We start from the raw sequence: 18,121 nt of genomic DNA, 5'->3' as shown, positions 1-18,121 counted from the left end.
AAGTACAGGACTACAAATATGGCAGGAGTTTTAGTCCTCATATTGCTGCAGCAGAAGGGAATACACTACATTACTATCAACTTATAAGTTTTTCCCATATTTTATACGGTTTTTTTTAATCATTTCAAATCGTGTACGCCGTTAAACAACTTTTGTACAGGATTTTTTTAAGTACGTTTTTTTTGTAAAGGCGATCTGGTTTTACCCATTTCGGCTCTAATCCGGATCGTCTCGACATCTACAGAATCTTGAATTTTGGGAAAAAATCTTAGACTTTTAAGAACGCCTATGTGAGTCGTTGCATTTGTGCGCTTTTTTAATCACTTAATAAGGGGAATTGGAATCATTAATAAGTGGAGCAATTGCCTGAGGTTGACAGGAATGCTATATCAAAGTCTTAATTTGTACGCAGATTTTGATAATTTAAGAGATACATATATAGGGATGAGATATCTTGAATTGAACACAACATACCTCCATTGAAGATGCCTGGGGGGACGTGTCCATTTGACGGATCCAAAAGCAGGCGGTTCAGTCGAGCGTACAATAGCTCTTAGTCTCTCCTTTTGTTTGCGAAAGCTCCATTGTCCATTCCTCCGAGGATCGACAACAAAGAAGCGCTGCCAAAATGGCGGCAGGTCAGAGGCGCCGACGGGTGCTTTGTACGACGTTAGGCGGGTCGCAAACCTGGGTCAAGATGCCAGGGATTTTTGGAGTGGTTGTGAATGTGGAAAAACTCTCCAACTTGATCAGTCGTGATGAGATATGCATCTTAAGGGTCGATGCGGTCTCTGCAATCCATGGGGGACATTCCTTGGAAATACAAAGTGAGATTCATTAATGGGAAGGCTTTAAGAAAAATATTTTCAGGTAAAAGTAATATGTTGATGTGACATAGTTTTGTGGTCATACATCCGTCGATAGTCTGGCAAGATGACCATAATCATGACATTGCGCTTGTCATGAATATGTATTCACGCTTGTGACAGATGTCATTAAGTGTCCTAATTGTAAGCCCAAATCTTTGAAAAAAAGAAGTCTACTGTGCATCAGGTTTAAAAATCAGTCAAATTGATACAAATATCAAAGAAAATATATAACACAGATTGAGCAGGATGACTAAAGAACCAAAACAACAACAACAACAACAACAAAGGAGGTCAATCTAAAGAGATTTTCATTTGTAACATCTTGATTTCTTTCCAAAAATCTACACAAGGATGAAAAATTTCCCCCAAACAAATTTGAATCTTCCTCTTTTGGTCAACAGTTAGCATAGAAAAGGGTATCGCAGCAAACTATTAGTGTTGCTAAATGTGGTAGAATTGCGATGCTGTTCCTAACGTGGACCTAACGTTCTAATATAGTCGAATGTTAGCGTTGGAGAAAAATGACCTCTGAAGGCGCTGAGATCAAACTCCTGCACGCTAGCTCACCGGCCGACACAAACATGGAAGCCTCATCAGTGACGATAAAACAAAACAGGTAGGCCTACGTATGAAAATAACATACGGCGGAAAAGGGTCGACCATCCTCCCCGACTCCTCTTTGTCTCTGCAGTATTGACGGAAAAGCCCTGGACTTCCCGGGTCACCTTCCATGACCTGACTCCGACATCTCCAGGAAACCTCCTCAACGCCGAGGCACAAACAGATCGAAAATTCTCCTGATCTTTCTCATCCCAACCCGGGAAGTTAAATCTAGCTTCTTCGTTCATAGAGGCGGATTCTATAGTACATCAAATAAGCGAGATTCATAACCTGTCAATCTCCCCTTATTGATGATTGCAATTTCCCTTATGCGATAAAAAAATGTACAAATGCAACACGACACACATTTACTCACATAGAGCGCACTTAAGTCTAAAATTTTCTCTCAAGTGGACGGGGTGCTCAATCAGTTTGCACTAAATTCAAGATTCTGTAGAAGCTGACAGCTTTACTGTCTGGGTACATTGCTTGCTGACGCGCTATATTTATATAGTGAAAGGGGAATGCGCGTGCCCATATCATGCTTAAATAATATTAGCAGTCGACAATGACGTTTTTGTCTGCTACCAGTGACCGAGACGATCCGGATTAGAGCCGAAATGGGTAAAACCAGATCGGTTTTACAAAAAAACATAATTTAAAAAAATCCTGTACAAAAGTTGTTATGCGTACACCATTTGAAATAATCTCAAAAAAAGTTTTACTTCTGTAAGAGTAGACGCGAGACTTTTGAGGGGGAAAAAAAGCCTTGATTTGTACAAGCAGAGTCAATTTCATTTGTAAATGAGTTGTAAAGTCTTCAAGGAACTTATTTGGTCGCCTGCATTTAAAGAAAGTGGCCTCAAGTTTAAAAGGAAAAACGTAAACAGGAAAATATTCAAAGGCGTTGCGTCATTCTTTTGCTCATTACGGTTATTCTGTTGGTTATGTTTGAACTTTAACGGCTATCGGCAGGGGGGGGGGGGGGGGGGGGGCGTTTCACACATTTGATGTCTCCGTGTGAGGCTGATTGGATCTTCCAGATGCTTTCATGGTGCCCAAAAAGGGGTCTCTAAAGGGGCCCCCCTGACAGATAGCCCTTCATTCCAATGGGAAAGGCCCATCAGCATAATGGGAAAATGGGGGAAGCCATTAGTCCGGGACACCTCATTCTTCAGGACCCTTAAACAGCCTCTTGAAAAGTTTTTTTTTTTTTTTTTTTAAACCTGAGTCGCAACCTCGTGATTTTAAAAAAAAGGGGTATATTTATCACTGTTCGTCACAGCACCATGCCGAAAAAATAAATAAATAAGAGCATTTCATTCGGTGTAAAGTACGAATGAGCTACAAAGTCAGGCAGAACACCCCCGCGGATTTGGATGGGACCCCCTAGCGGGCCGTACGTTTGACACCACTGCTGAAGAGGATGTTTATGGTGGGGCGCGCAGAGCGGGGATGGAAAGAGAACAGACAAAACAATGTCCTATATAAAGATGGCTCACTGCTGTTTATAGAGCGGCCTGACGGAATGACGGCATGACGGTATGACGGCTTGACGGCCTCCTCCACAAATCTCTACACTGCGCACACTCGGTGAACCTTTGCTGTTTGCTGGGGTGAATGTCTCACTATAATGAGAACTGAGTGACAAAGAGTACTAACAAAAATCAATCAATCAATGAACTAAAATCCCACAGATCCATATCTATACAAATTGTGCCATGGAAAATCATTTTTGCAACGGCTCGCCTTTGCATAGTGGAAACCGACAATGTAATCAAAGGCCGGGATTTTTCCAAAAAACTAAGAATGCTCTCAGGCTCTTCAATGTGCAATGTGCTGATGGACCGACCAATAGGAGTTCAAAATACAAAAGGAGTGTCAGTACAGTGGGAATTCTGGCAAAATGTGGTTCCATGGAATGAACTATAATGCTATTATGTGCAAAAATCCGGGGATCCATTTAAGCGCTTATGATGACATCTGCGTGAGCCCAAATCAAGCCTGTTACATCAATCAAAATTAGGATCAAGCTGCAGGATGGCTTAACCTCTCACAATATATTATAGTTCCCGTTCCAGCATCCCGTTCCGTCCCGACCCTCCACTTATCTCGTAAACGTCCCCGGCCTCGTGCGCCCCGCTCCCCCCCCCCCCCCCCCCCCCCCCCCGGCCAGGCTCACGCGCGCCCCACCCCGGTCATTGTCTCCGAGCCCACCGCTGAGCCCCCTACTTTAAATCCAAACAGACACTTGTGGGCTTGCTCACAATGGCGGCCATTGTTCTGGCCTGAAAGGAGAGCATGTGCTTTCGCTAATGCCGCACTCTCCGGGACAACCTGGGACATTTTGCCTTCTAATCAAAGCGCACCGTCACGCTTGGGCGACTTCCTCCGAGGTGCCCGGAGGTTGTGGGAAAAGGCCGCGGCGGCCATCTTGAGGGGCCGCTCAATGTTGGGGAATTAAGCTGGCTCTCGTGACCGAATTCCAAAAAAATACCAGTCCGTCAAATACATTTTGGGGCGAGTTAGCATCCGAGGCTAGCGCGGCGGGGCCGCGATATTCTCCCCTTTCACTTCCCGCAGGTGTCCCGTTACTTTTGTCCCCGCGGCGTGGCTAAATCCCTTAGTCGGAGCGTCCCACGGGAAAGCGGAAAAGTCAGTCGGCGGAGTCACCGTTCCGCTTTCCCACGGCTACTAACGTGAGCCCGGCTGATCCCGACCGAGGTCAGTCGTGGAATCGGCGGGACAATTAGAGGATTTATCATCGTCTTTTGCAATTATACGTAGTAAAAAAAAACGTATAACATTCTAAATCCATATTCTGTGAGCCATTAGAACAATGGCTTTTTTGCTAATCCACTTAATATGGGAGGATAAACCCAGCTGGACTTACCACGTGGGATAAACCGCCGCTCCGTCGGAGATTCGGCCAGCGGCATCGATTAATCCTGGTGACGAGAGTCGCGGTTGGGGGAGGCCGGGGTTCCCTCAACGGGAACCAGGTCGGATCATCTGGGACGCGGGAGGATCTGTACAGAGGGAATAGAAATCAAGACGTTTCATTAAGTAAACTCGCGCATGATCTGAGTACATTAAAAAAATGTGGCATTGGAAAAAGGGTGCGTACTTTTTATATCCGTTTAAATCATCTGTTTCAAAATTGAAAAGAGTCTGGGCTGCATCACTGATTCCTCAAAGATTAATGTAGCTAATAAACTTAAAGCTACAATTTAACATATGTTCATTAAGATGAATATGTGCATTAGTATGTGCTGTCCCTTATTGAATAAATCAAACCTAAACCCAAACGTGGTGCAGCCCCGTGAGATTTAAAAATGAAAACAAAACTTAAACCTCTCATGGCAAAATATCAAAATCAAATCAATAACGATAAGACTGAGAAAACAAAACACCAAACTGGAGAGCAAAGAGCCACTGCACCCATGCGCGCCGCCATCTTGGACCCCAACTAACTCTAATATGCACAATTTATGCATTTATTATTCAAATCGATTGAAAAATTAAGATTTATGACTTATTTTTGGATACGTTTCAATTTTTAATCACTGACTTCTATTGGCTTTGAGGCATTTAGGGTCCCTTATTGTACATTTTGGATGATTTCCCTCTTCAGTATCCACTGCCTAAGGAGATTTTAGCCTTAAAGGTTACTTCCTATTGATTTTGGGGGTACTTTCAATTTGGTGGTAACTTCATTGTTAACTCTGACTGCCATTGAGGTCAACCTTCGGCCCATGCGCCCTATGTTTGACACCCCTGGTTTACAAACAATCAGTGGGCTCGCATGTCCAACAGATTAGCCGCTTGGTGTCCGAGGGCCCTTTTACGTGATTGCCCCTCACTGTCCTGGCAAGGTAATAAAGTCATTGAAGTGACCCCGCAGGCACATCTGCTTTTCATCGGAGCCGCCCGCCGCCCTCATTTGGTCCCCGTCGCCGTATATCACCCCCGCCCCCCCCGCCGTGCAGCCACTCGCAACAGAGCGCCGTTCGCAAAACACCAACATAGATCCATCGGAGTTGTAAAAAAAAAGAAAAGAAAAAAAGTGGAGGGGAAATCTGGTAGACTGTGAAATTGAAGAAGCGCGCAATTCATCTCTGGTTGGTAAATGGCAACAGATGTGGTATATCGCAGATGAATGAGGAGCCTGAAATTGTGGCGCCATCTGCCATTGATCTCTGTGGGATATACAGTGGCATCAGAGGGGAATGGATTTAAAGGGAAAGTGTCTACACGTGTGTTCACCTCAGAGGGAAAATTCTGCATCTACTGACAGTATGGACAGAATATTTAAACTTGCCTATCCTGACAGCCAATGGAAGAATTAAAAAAAAAAAAAAAAGACCTTTTGCAGCTCCCAAGGGTTTCAGGTTCTCCCAGTTTCAATGTATTGGACATATACATGCCAACAAAAACTAAACAAATCACAGCCACAGGCACTTTTGCACGGAATAGGATTAGGGGCCACTAAAGAAAAAAAGTAAGGTGTCCCAAATTTAGACTTTAAAGTTACAATTCTAAAGTATTTTGACTTTAAAGTCAGAAACATAGTGGGGCATAGTGGAACCCAATTACAGGGAAGGGGGAGGACTAACAAAAACTTTAATAAACATGGCAAGATTGTCACAAAATAACAAATGCGGATTACAGGACATGGATATGAGCATGACATACCAAGACGACACGATCCGTGAAAAGAGTGACAAACACACCAGGTTCAAATAGACAGGCCTGGCTTAACGAGCCACTCAAACACCTGGCTCATAAAGGGGCGGGGAAAGCACAGATGACCTCATTGGGGAATCACATGGGTAAAAAACAAAAAAACAAAAGCAATCCTTAACAGAAACTTTAAAGTCAAAATCTTGGCCACCTATTTTTATTTTTTTTACTGGTCCTTCCTTTTTCCATACCTGTCAACCTATGCCGATAACTGCCCTTATAAATGATTATGATTCCCCAAAAACCTTACAAATACCGTACGAGTCGTACGGTGTTTGTAAGGTTTTTTTGGGGTTTGTAAGGGGAATCATAATCATTTATAAGGGCAGTTATCGGCAGAGGTTGACAGGTATGATGATGACACTAAAGGCTTTTCATTTGATGTAAAGGTATTGCATCCCATAAAACTAAGCTTTCATTTCAAACTATTCCAGAAAATGTAGGTTTTCCTAAAGAGCAAGCTTTCCACAATACTAGTGTCCTACAAGTGCAATCAGTGGATTGGCGTCAGGTGCTTCTTGCAGCCCAACCCCCGTTGCTTCAACTGAGTCCGACCGAGTCTGTGCTGGATGTTTCGAAAAAAAAAATGCTGGCCCAACCCACAGCGGCCCTCGAGGACCCCTGTTGCAGACTCTCCAAGCCAGTCCAAGTCTTTTTCTGGACCTATTGTAAACGTTGGCCATCAAAATGCAGACTTTTGACCATTTTGACTCATTTAAGAGCACCTTTGCTGAATGATATTTCACCCATTTCATTATATGCAGCGGTGTATGATGACACTAAAGGCTTTTCATTTGATGTAAAGGCATAGCATCCCATAAAACTAAGCTTTCATTTCAAACTATTCCACAAAATGTAGGTTTTCATAAAGAGCAAAGCTTTCCACAATACTAGTGTCCTACAAGTGCAATCAGTGGATCAGCGTCAGGTGCTTCTTGCAGCCCAACCCCCGTTGCTTCAACTGAGTCCGACCGAGTCTGTGCTGGATGTTTCGGAACAAAATGCTGGCCCAACCCACAGCGGCCCTCGAGGACCCCTGTTGCAGACTCTCCAAGCCAGTCCAAGTCTTTTTCTGGACCTATTGTAAACGTTGGCCATCAAAATGCAGACTTTTGACCATTTTGACTCATTTAAGAGCACCTTTGTTGAATGATATTTTACCCATTTCATTATATGCAGCGGTGTATGATGACACTAAAGGCTTTTCATTTGATGTAAAGGCATAGAATCCCATAAAACTAAGCTTTCATTTCAAACTATTCCACAAAATGTAGGTTTTCATAAAGAGCAAAGCTTTCCACAATACTAGTGTCCTACAAGTGCAATCAGTGGATTGCCGTCAGGTGCTTCTTGCAACCCAACCCCCGTTGCTTCAACTGAGTCCGAGTCTGTGCTGGATGTTTCGAAAAAAAAATGCTGGCCCAACCCACAGCGGCCCTCGAGGACCCCTGTTGCAGACTCTCCAAGCCAGTCCAAGTCTTTTTCTGGACCTATTGTAAACGTTGGCCATCAAAATGCAGACTTTTGACCATTTTGACTCATTTAAGAGCACCTTTGTTGAATGATATTTTACCCATTTCATTATATGCAGCGGTGTATGATGACACTAAAGGCTTTTGATTTGATGTAAAGGCATAGCATCCCATCAAACTAAGCTTTCATTTCAAACTATTCCACAAAATGTAGGTTTTCATAAAGAGCAAAGCTTTCCACAATACTAGTGTCCTACAAGTGCAATCAGTGGATTGCCGTCAGGTGCTTCTCTTGCCCAACCCCCGTTGCTTCTACAAACCCTTTGCCCACCCCCCAGCTAATTGGTGACGGCGAGGAGGTGATCGTTACGATCCGTCCCAAAAAATGGCAAATGAAAAAGCACTATGTAAACGCTAAAAGATTATCCCGCGACTTAAACCCAGCCAGAATTTAGAGTCTTGAAAGAACCCATGCACACTTATTGGAACCTTGAACCTCAGAAGTAAACCACGTACTAGGCAAACAGGGCTTGATTTTGTCTTTGAAAAGCTTGTGCGTGTACCTAAAGCGCTCTTCCAAACAACAGCGCCCTTCCAAACAACGGCGCCATTCTAAAAGCCTGCCGGCCACATTGTCGAGATGATCAGAGAGCAGAGAAGCTGCCGTGATTGTTTGCCTTGTCAAAGGCTATCGGCCGCAATCAGCTTTGTCAAAACAGGAATTACACAAATAACGGGGCTTCAATTTCAACATCCGATGTAGACCTCCGAGACCCCCCCTCCCCGACGGCGGCATTTCTCGCTAACGACACAAGGAAGCCAGTCGCCATTTTGTTTTTCCAACGTGACGCCGAACAAGGGCCACACAAAGAGGCCTTTGGACACGAGGAGAATGAAGGAAGGTTACAAAGACGGCCCCCAGCGCTTGGTTTTCTGGAGGTCCCTTATGGATGCCTCCGCCTACGCCAATGAGGACAAAGCAGCTGGTCAGGAGGACAAAGACGGCTTCCAAGTTTTATGTCCCGACAAACAACACCTGCCACGGAAAAGATGCAATTCCAAAAAGGGGCCGTAGCGTCTTACCGAGCGAGACTTCTGAGCGTTGGTCAGCGTCCCGGCACCAGGTGGCGCTCACTGGTCAAAGCCGCCGTTTGAACAATAACAAACATGTGCAAGAATGGCCAACTGCTCGCGCTTGCTTCAAAGCTTGATCAAGTTTCTGCCAGGAATGGAAAATAGATATTAAAAAGTCAAAAAAGTATGAATACAAATACAATTAAACCTCTAAGAGTGGTTGTTATTGCCGTGTAATATTTCAAGCTACAAAAAGTGGAAAAACAAGAGCCCTGAATTTATTTCTAATTATATTGCATTGGTTATTTAAAATTGCTTTCTTTTTGGCGACTACGCTAAAAAGCTCGTTTAACGGCAATGACAATAAAATGTCTTATCTTCCAACTTTATGATCTTCCAATAACGATTTATGAGCAGGTGGTGTTCAGCCAAAACTACCAGTTGTTATAGTTTAAAAGAAAAATCCAATTTGCATATAACTAAGGGGCATTCAGTTGTTGGCACCAATTTGAGTTGTTTTGTAATAACTACCACTTCTTAAATTGTCAAAGAAAAAGTAAACAGTTATACCATCAACCAGTACTTTTAAAATAATATTTTTACTTCTAAACAAGCACACAAGTTCTGTAACCTCATTAAGTAAATAAAAACGATTTAGCTGAGCTACTTTCTATAATAAACTCCCTCCTACCAGTGTTAACGTGTTGCATTCAAGGACCTCCGAACAGCCGCATTCAAGGACCTCCCAGGGGGAGTGGCAAGGAGGGGGAGACCCTTATAAAAGGTCCAGCCGTGACGTCGCCGCCAGTCGCTGGATAGCGATGCGAGGTGTGGGACGTCCTTGCCTCTTTTCCATCTGAAATTTCAAAGAAGATCCCATATGGACTTTGCGTGGGAAATCCGGCGCAGGCAATGATGTTGAAGAACAATGCAAAGAAGAGCGCGGCTTACGTGGGCGCGGCGGCGGCGGTCGTCTGCCTCCTGACGTTGCTGGTGGCCGTCCGGCATCGCGGAGCCGCCGAGAGCATCCGTCCGGAGGACGCCCCCGCGGCGCCGGCCGCGGCGGGCAGCGGCGGAGGGAAGGGATTCTCGGCATACTTTGGCAAGCTGAGTCGCGGCCGCAGGGAGGCGTCGGAGAAGCCCGCCGCTGCCGCCGGTTCCCCCGGTTCGGCCGGCGACCCCGCCGCTCCCCCGGCCGAGGACATCCGGCAAGAGGACCTGTTCATCGCGGTGAAGACCACCAAGAAGTTCCACCAGTCCAGACTCAACTTGCTCCTGGACACGTGGATTTCGAGAAGCATGCAGCAGGTAAATATCAATTTCCATTTCAATTAATAACCTACCACATTTTTGCCTTATTGACACTTAAACAACGGCTGCCATTGACGGCGATAGATGTCCAACTCATCCCAGTTCAAATGAATGTGATGTTACGGGTGTCGATGGTCATTAAAGGGATAATAATGCATCTATAAAAAACTTAACATAAAGCTGCAGATGTTATAGATTTTTTTTGTGAACCTTTGGCTCACACTATTAAAGTCTGTACATTCCCATGTGACACATAAAAAAAAACTTAAGTCTATAAAGACTCTCAAATTCCCATTCCAGGTCTAAGCAGCTGAACAGGGCAAGTTAAAATAAATAAATCAACATGAAAAAATAAAATTAAAAATCACCCCATAAGTGACAGAAAAGTAGCCCCCTCCCCTGCATTGTCACTTTTTACCCTCCTCTGAGTGATGTTCCTGAGAACGAAGGAAATGCTTTCAAGCAAGTGGACACCCCCTATGCCCCCCCTCCGCTACCATTCTCTCTATTATGCCTATTTTTTTTGGGGGGGGGGGTCCCCTTACGAATGCCTGAACCCGGTGCAATAGATGACTCAGCGGCGAGCAAGCGCCGGCCGGATCTCCAGGCGCCTCATCCCCCCTCTTTGGCGGTCCTGGCGGGAACAAAGCTTGTCTCTTTGGGACGGGTGGACGGGGGGGATCCCCGAAGAAAAGCTTTCCCAGCGGCTCCTTCTCTCTTTTTGCATGGGAACGCCGGAGAGTCCGCGTCTGGGTCAAGCTTTGACGGCGTCGAGACGGGGGTTTCGTCTTTAAGAGGATGAGGAGGGGGTGCAATTGGAGGCCGGCGTGCCAAGAAAATATGCTCAAAGTGATTTCATCCTGCAGACTGGGGTGTCGCATCCAAGTGTCCTCAACGGAACCCCCATAGTTCAAATTTAACGACCCACCCGACAGGGAGGGAAAATGCATTCAATGCAAATCATTGCAACCAATCATTGTGCAAATCTAAAGAACAAGGGGGTTATTCATGTTTTCAATAGTAGCTCTATATTGAGGACTCATTGATCGGGTAAAAAAATGTTTTTTTAATGTGTTGATTTATGATAGGGATAAAGTCATCGCTGCTACTAGACCCCCAGTCAAATTGGATTGGACGTCTATGGCCATCGAGCTCTGAAACATCAATTAGCATGAGCAACCAATGCTAGCCTATACAATTAAAATTGATTTTTTTAACCGTCAGGAACAGTGATAGATAAAGGCTGCGAACAACAAAATAATACTATTTTGCAGGGGGGGAAGCATATATAGTAGGTTTTGGACCATATAGTTAGAAACAAAGAACAAAGGGAGCATAAAAGTCAAGAAAATGCCAATCAAGAAAGTTCATTTCATCGTATTGGACTTTACTTTATTAATTTATTATCTATAGTATTATTCTTTATGTCATTTGTTCGCCACCTGATTTGGTGTTGCACAACTGAATCGTTTTTGCTAATAATGCTAATCGTGACAATTGGCGGATCCACATCCCTTTTTTTAATTTGCTCGTCTTTCCAGATTTCCCATTGCCAGTAGTCGCGCATACGTAGTACGATGTCACCTAATTGACGGTAATGAGCGCCTGGGCGGAATCGTCTCTAGTGACAAGAGTCAAAGATGTCTTGGAAGGCAGCTGGCGAATGGCCCAAGCCACAATGCAAGGGGGGAGTTCCCAGTGGGGAGGGCGCCAGGTGGTCAGGAGCCGCCGAACAAAGGACGCAATACCCCCCCCAGCCCCCCAAACCCAGCGGCGGCCGCCATACGATGCTCCCGGTTCCCAGCGCCCGCATATGGTCGGCGCTCATTCTCACGCTCAGCTGATGAACATCTGTGGCGTCACAATGGCATCTGCGCCTCTTTCATGCCCGCCGCTGTTTAGTTCTGTTTTTGCCCCACGGTGGGATGACGTCAGCCATTACAGGCCTTTTGACACGCCTTCTTTTTTTTCTCTTTAATAGCTGCAAGCGATGCATTTTTATGGCCATTTTATACCATAAAAATAAGCCTAAATCATTCATTCCAAAAGCGTTTTAAAATTATTAAAAAATTATTTTTCAATATGAAAAATTATTTTATTTTCCAAAAGCGTTTTAAAATTATTTAAAATTTATTTTTATATATGAAAAATTATTTTATTTTCCAAAAGCGTTTTAAAATTATTTAAAACTTATTTTTCAAGATGAAAAATTATTTTATTTTCAAAAGCCTTGTGACGAATATATTTTTTAGTTTCAAATGTTACTGATTTTGTCATCCTTGACAAATACATTTAAATTTAAACCCTTTAAATATAACTATTGTTGAAAAATCCTATTAAAAATAGATAAACCTCATGATAATCTGACTGGCTAAAAAATATACAAAATACACATTAAAAAATAATTAATAATAAAAACAACTCTTACCCAAAGACGCTGCTCAACGACACCAACTGCACATTTTCTTGCCATAAATCATCCTTATTTTCTTTCTGAAAAATGGGTTCCCCGCCTGTTAAAAAACAACAACATTATCACAATGTTCAACAATAATAAGGCCATCATAATGTAACAATGGGTGCTAGAAAAAGGAAATGGGTGGACATGGAAAAAAAGGGAAAGTGATGGTTTTTTTCCTTTTTTTTTGTTCATCCAAACGCCGCTTGTGTAAAGTTGCACAATCGGGTCGGGGTCCACGGGGGAGTGTGCTAGTGAATAGAGGGAAGGGTGCCCACTGGTGCATTTCCTTCCTGTGGAGCTGGAGGCAGCCATGCAGGCACCATGCGCGTTCGGGGGGGTTTCGAGCGGAGCCTTCTTCCTGTGGTTACAAGTAGAAGACCCCCTCCCCATTCCACTTTATCTCTACTTCACACACACACACACTTGTTTTGCATGTAGTGAAAGTAACTGTGCGTCTCCGTGTCAGTTTGGAAACAAAGAGGGAGGGGGGCGCGGCGGTTCTGATGGGGGGAGGTTAGTTCTCGCGGAGTTAACTCTGGCAGCTGTATGCAAATCCAGGCAAACGTGTTGAGGATTTACCCAGCGGACTTTTACCCAGCCTGAGAACCAACGGCATTGTTCTATTCACGAGTGGGGGGGTTATGGGGGGGGCGTTGACGTAACCGGGGAGTGAATGGACGCATAGTTTTTGATTTACTAATCAACGCCCGGGAGCGCTACTCCCTCGCTTTCCCGGCCACCTGCCGTCAGCTGGGATTGAGCAAACAAAGTCTCGTGGTGGCGTCGTTTGAGCGATTTGGCTGCGCAAACGGCGCCGGGCAGAAGGGAGGCCCGGATAGTGGCTCGGAATGCTATTTGGATCAACTTATTTGTTAAGACGACATGGAGATCAAGACCACGTGTACGCTGCAGACATCTTCAGTAAAAAAAACTAAACAATAGTGGCACGTTGCCGTCGTTTGAATCCTACATTTACGAGACTGTTTTGGTTTGGGCGAGCGCGCGCCAACGCAAAAGTCAGTCACAGCGGCTTGTATTTCATTTTTACAGGCGGGTGAGCTGAGCAATGTAGACCCCTGCGGTTAAATAGTCCGGTGCGTCTTATATATGAACTAATGACATTTTCTGGTCAAATTTGCTGGGCGCGGCTTATATTCGGGTTGGTTTTATATCCCAAAAATTCCATTAGTCATTGAATTTTCTCATCTCCCAAGCCATCAATTCTCACAAAGGGGTGCCGGAGTCGATTCCATTTGGAATTCAAACTTACTAAAGTCGACTTTTAGGCTTGCAAATGACAATTTCCAAAGTTTAAAGTCCAAATTTTCCCCTCCTCTCCCTCGTCGCGCGCCCCGTAAAAAACGACGCGTCGAGGCACGCGCCGGCAAGCAAAGGCGCGCCGCTCGGCAGGTGTCGGCGCCACACCTGTGGGCAAAACGGGCCGACTGTTAACCAGCACCTGCCGCCCCTCAACCGTTCCTTTTACGCGTGAACGGGGAAGTTTACCAAGTTTGAGGCACTTGGACAATCTGCCTCGCGGCTTTTGTATTTCTCCATCTGGGATGCTTCGTTTGGTTGCCATGGAGAGACCAGACATGACACAAAAGGCCTTTATGGAAGCAGGAAGGCTATTTAACTCCTGAAACGTGTTTTCCCGCTTAGCATAAAAGCCCCTCTGAATGAGGCTAATCACTGCGTTTGTCATAAAGCAAATGTGGCAAGAGCGTCATTCTCATTTTTGTTTTTTTCTTTGTCCGCAGACGTACGTTTTCACCGACGGCGAGGACGAGGAGCTCAAAGGAAAAATGGGTGAGTTCCATTTAAGATATTCTGATTAAAAGACAATCCGTGAGTGACGCTAATTGACGTGCGACCGCAGGGATTCACGCCATCAACACCAACTGCTCGGCCGCTCACAGCCGACAAGCCCTGTCGTGCAAGATGGCGGTGGAATATGACCGGTTCATCGAGTCGGGAAAGAAGTGAGTATTATTGGATATTGTTCCAAAAAAAAACTTGATGGAAATTGTAAAAGTGCAATAACAATGTGCAATATCTTAGATTGTGCAATATTTTAGAATTTACCTTTATATTTTTATATTTCTTATGTTTTTTACTGGGAAAACGTACTTTGTGGAGTAGCACCACGTAATTTCGTTATACGCAGCTGTGTATGATGACAATAAAAGCTTTTGATTTGATGATTTGATTTGATAAAGGCGCGTTTTGCTGCTGCCTGCGTAAAAATGGGTAGTTGGGGCTTTTCAAGATTGGTGTTTTTATTCGGCGCTCAGGTGGTTCTGTCACGTGGACGACGACAACTACGTGAACGTCCGGGCTCTGCTCAAGCAACTGTCGCAGTACCAGCACACCCAGGACGTTTACATCGGGAAACCCAGTTTGGATCGGCCCATCGAGGCCACCGAGAGGCTGGGGGACAATAAACTGGTGCGTTGACACCCATTCGCCATTAAAAATTGGGCGTAATCTTGCGTAATCTAACTTTTTTTTTAATTTAAAGAAACCAGTCAACTTCTGGTTCGCTACCGGAGGGGCGGGCTTTTGCGTGAGTCGTGGTCTGGCACTCAAAATGAGCCCGTGGGCCAGGTAAGGGAAAAACCGCAATTGATTTCAGCTCTTAAAAAATAAAATTAAAAATAAATGCATCATACCTTGGTGTCTTGTTTTTTTTTTTCCCAGCGGCGGTCATTTTATGAACACGGCAGAGAAGATCCGTCTACCCGACGACTGCGCGGTGGGCTACATCATCGAGTCGGTGTTGGGGGTCCCGCTCATTCGCAGTAACCTGTTCCACTCGCACTTGGAGAACCTGCAACAGGTTTCCAGAGCTGAGATACACAAGCAGGTGAGGATGAAAACAAATGCGGTGGTTCATCATTTGGCTCACTGGCTCATTTTTTTCTTCTTCTTTAGATCACTCTCAGCTATGGGATGTTTGAAAATAAGAGCAATATCATCAATTTGAAAGGAGCTTTCTCCGTGGAGGAGGATCCATCCAGGTGAGGGACCAAAGATTTTCACTTGAAAGTATCGGATTTTGTGGAGTATAGGTCGCACATTTTTTGGGTTGGATTGGTTCAGCCTGTTGTATGTCATAAATTATTATAAATTTTTATTCACACTGACTGAGAAGTGATGACTTTTTTGAACTTGAGGTCGGAGGGCAGGATCACGTCAGTTTTCCAAATTAAAACCCCCAAAATAATAAGTGTTACTGTTATTTTAAAAATGTAAGACAATTCAGAAGTTGAAGAGATTTTTTTAAACTTAAGACCGACTATGATTTTATCCTGTGATGGTAACAAATTCCCAGTAGCTTTTTGCTTTCCATTTTATTGCTGTTACTCAGATTTTAAAAATGTAAGACAATTCAGAGATTGAAGAGAATTTAAATTTTTCCATTTTATTGCTATTACTACTATACATGTCCATTTTTGTTTCCAAATTTAAAAAACCCAAAAATAATTTAAAATGTTACTGTGATTTTAAAAATCTAAGACAATTTTCCACTTTTGTTTCCAAATTAACACCCCCTAAAAATAATTTAAAGTGTTACTGTGATTAAAAAAAAATGTAAAGCAATTCAGAGATTGAATAAGACAATTTTAAATGTTTTTTACATCTCTAAAATATGGACCGACTATGATCTTATCATGTGACGTTAACACATTCCTAGATAGCTTGTTGCTTTCTATTTTATTGTTATTACTACTATGCATTTAAATTAAATTATTTTTAAAAAAAATCCAATCAGAAACTCAAAAAGACAATTTGGACAATGTATCCTAGTCCCAGATAAAATAAAATCCCACCAAAAATTTGACCTATACTCAGAAAAAAATGGTAGTCTTGTGTATGTGCACACTGCACTTATGTTTTGAAGCATGCGTTTCCCGTCTAACCTTGCTTTCCTTTGCGTCCCTCTCACAGATTCAAGTCGGTTCACTGCCTTCTGTACCCCGACACCCCGTGGTGCACCCCTCAGGTTGCCTCGTAGGGCGACCGCTCCTCTCTCATCCTCGTCCTCCGCCTCGCCTCGGTATCTGAAAGGCAAAGGAGGACCAGCGTTATTTTTCGTCAGTGTCCAGACCGCGTCGCCGCTGCGTTCTTTCAGCGGTTGCTACGCGGCCATTTTGGGGCGAGCGGGCTGCTGTGCGGCCCGCCGCTTAATGCTAATGTCTTGTCTTTTTTTTGTTTGTTTTTTTAAAGCTTTGCGAGCAATCGGTTGAGCTTTTGGTATAATGTTGCTTGCAAGTGTTTTTTGCAATTCTCATAGAATGTATTTCATATTTCCGCGCTCTTTTAACGCAAGCTTTACGGCAGGGGTGTCCAAACTTTGATAATAATTTGAGAAAATATTACGTTTTTAGAATGTTTTTTTAAACCTGTCCTTTGCTGACATTGACGGCAATTGATGCCCAATTTATTTTGACTGGGAGATCTGGCAAGGATCGTTCGATCGCCAGCAAAAATCTCAAGTCAATCACAAGCAATTCATGAAATTATTTTTCTAAATGTATTAGCTAAATAGCAAAATGCTAAAGCTTCCTCCATTGATTTCAACATGTCAGGTTTTAACAGCTAGCTAAAAATGAAAGAGAATGTAGGCTGAATTTAAGCTTCTTGTGCGGGCCAGGTTCAGTGATATTTTCCTTAAAATTCCATCTACAAAACGGGCAGTTGGCCCGTGGGCCGTAGTTTGGACACCCCCGCGTTCCACCATCTTGACAGAGTTGGCGGAAACGATTCAAAGCATTTGAATGACTCCGGAAAAACGCGCTCACGTGAAGATTTTGTTGTGCTTTTCTACGATCGGCGTTACGACCCACCTCGTCTGAAGTTCATTGGGACCAAGCACTTTTGAGTCTCTTTTTAAAAAAGAACCATGCAAACCTAAAATGACGTCCTGGAATGAATTCAGATTCGAGTCGGAACTAACGCAAAAAACTCTTCCATTCATTTTGATCAAACTTATAGAAAATGCTCTTTGACATCACAAAGCAAAAAAAATAGTGGAAGAGTTTTTGTCTTATTTTAATTCATTCGTAACTTTTTTTTTTTTTTTTAATAGCATTTTGAATTGTTTGAAAATGGCACAGCTGAATTTCAAATGAGCTGATTGTTGCTTTTGGACAGAAGCTGGCCTCGCAAAACTCGAAGCCAAGATGGAAAAACACGATTGTTGTCTATTCAAAAAACGTCTGGTTGCAGAGTTCGGCGAGGCGAGAACTTTTCTTTCAACGTCAGCGTCTCGGCATGGAGTCGACCCATATTGGGTTCCGCTGTACACGATGACGACCGCAGTATTGTGTACTGTGACTTTGTTATCGGCCGTTGTGTACGGGAATGTTTTGGAATGTCTGGTGATTTACGTCGGCTTTTTTTTTTCTTCGCTTGCCAATTGTGTTCTACTGCTTTTTTTATTCTCCAGTATCTGGAGGGTCGGAACAGTTCAGTCCCAATAATGGCGTCTCAGGGATTGTGACCTGATCCTACTATTTAACTAACACGGGCCCCAGACGCTTTGGGGCCCGAAATGTCCCAAATAAACGAGTATAACCACTGCGAAA

The 18,121-nt window shown here is 43.8% G+C and overlaps 1 protein-coding gene and 1 long non-coding RNA gene across 2 annotated transcripts in view; one reads left to right on the top strand and one right to left on the bottom strand.

Moving 5' to 3' along the window:
• The window catches only part of LOC144088103 (uncharacterized), an 18,922-nt gene extending 9,284 nt beyond the window's left edge, over positions 1-9,638 (bottom strand). The window contains exons 1-5 of the long non-coding RNA XR_013304810.1: positions 9,450-9,638; positions 8,768-8,903; positions 4,363-4,498; positions 688-813; positions 475-620 (exon numbers count right to left, since the gene is read on the bottom strand). This is a non-coding gene — a long non-coding RNA (uncharacterized LOC144088103). The remainder of the gene's footprint in view (positions 1-474; positions 621-687; positions 814-4,362; positions 4,499-8,767; positions 8,904-9,449) is intronic.
• On the top strand, positions 9,562-18,121 carry lfng (LFNG O-fucosylpeptide 3-beta-N-acetylglucosaminyltransferase). The gene is made up of 8 exons (XM_077618335.1): positions 9,562-10,066; positions 14,291-14,339; positions 14,410-14,512; positions 14,825-14,978; positions 15,052-15,137; positions 15,231-15,396; positions 15,465-15,550; positions 16,482-18,121. Exons 1-8 carry the CDS (start codon positions 9,671-9,673, stop codon positions 16,546-16,548), a joined length of 1,107 nt encoding a protein of 368 aa, XP_077474461.1. The 5' UTR covers positions 9,562-9,670; the 3' UTR covers positions 16,549-18,121.

This window comes from Stigmatopora argus, chromosome 14 (assembly GCF_051989625.1).
Source record: "Stigmatopora argus isolate UIUO_Sarg chromosome 14, RoL_Sarg_1.0, whole genome shotgun sequence".
Lineage (NCBI taxonomy): Eukaryota > Metazoa > Chordata > Actinopteri > Syngnathiformes > Syngnathidae > Stigmatopora > Stigmatopora argus.
The sequence above is the reverse complement of the archived record's forward strand: the minus strand, read 5'-3'. Positions and strand labels throughout refer to the sequence as shown.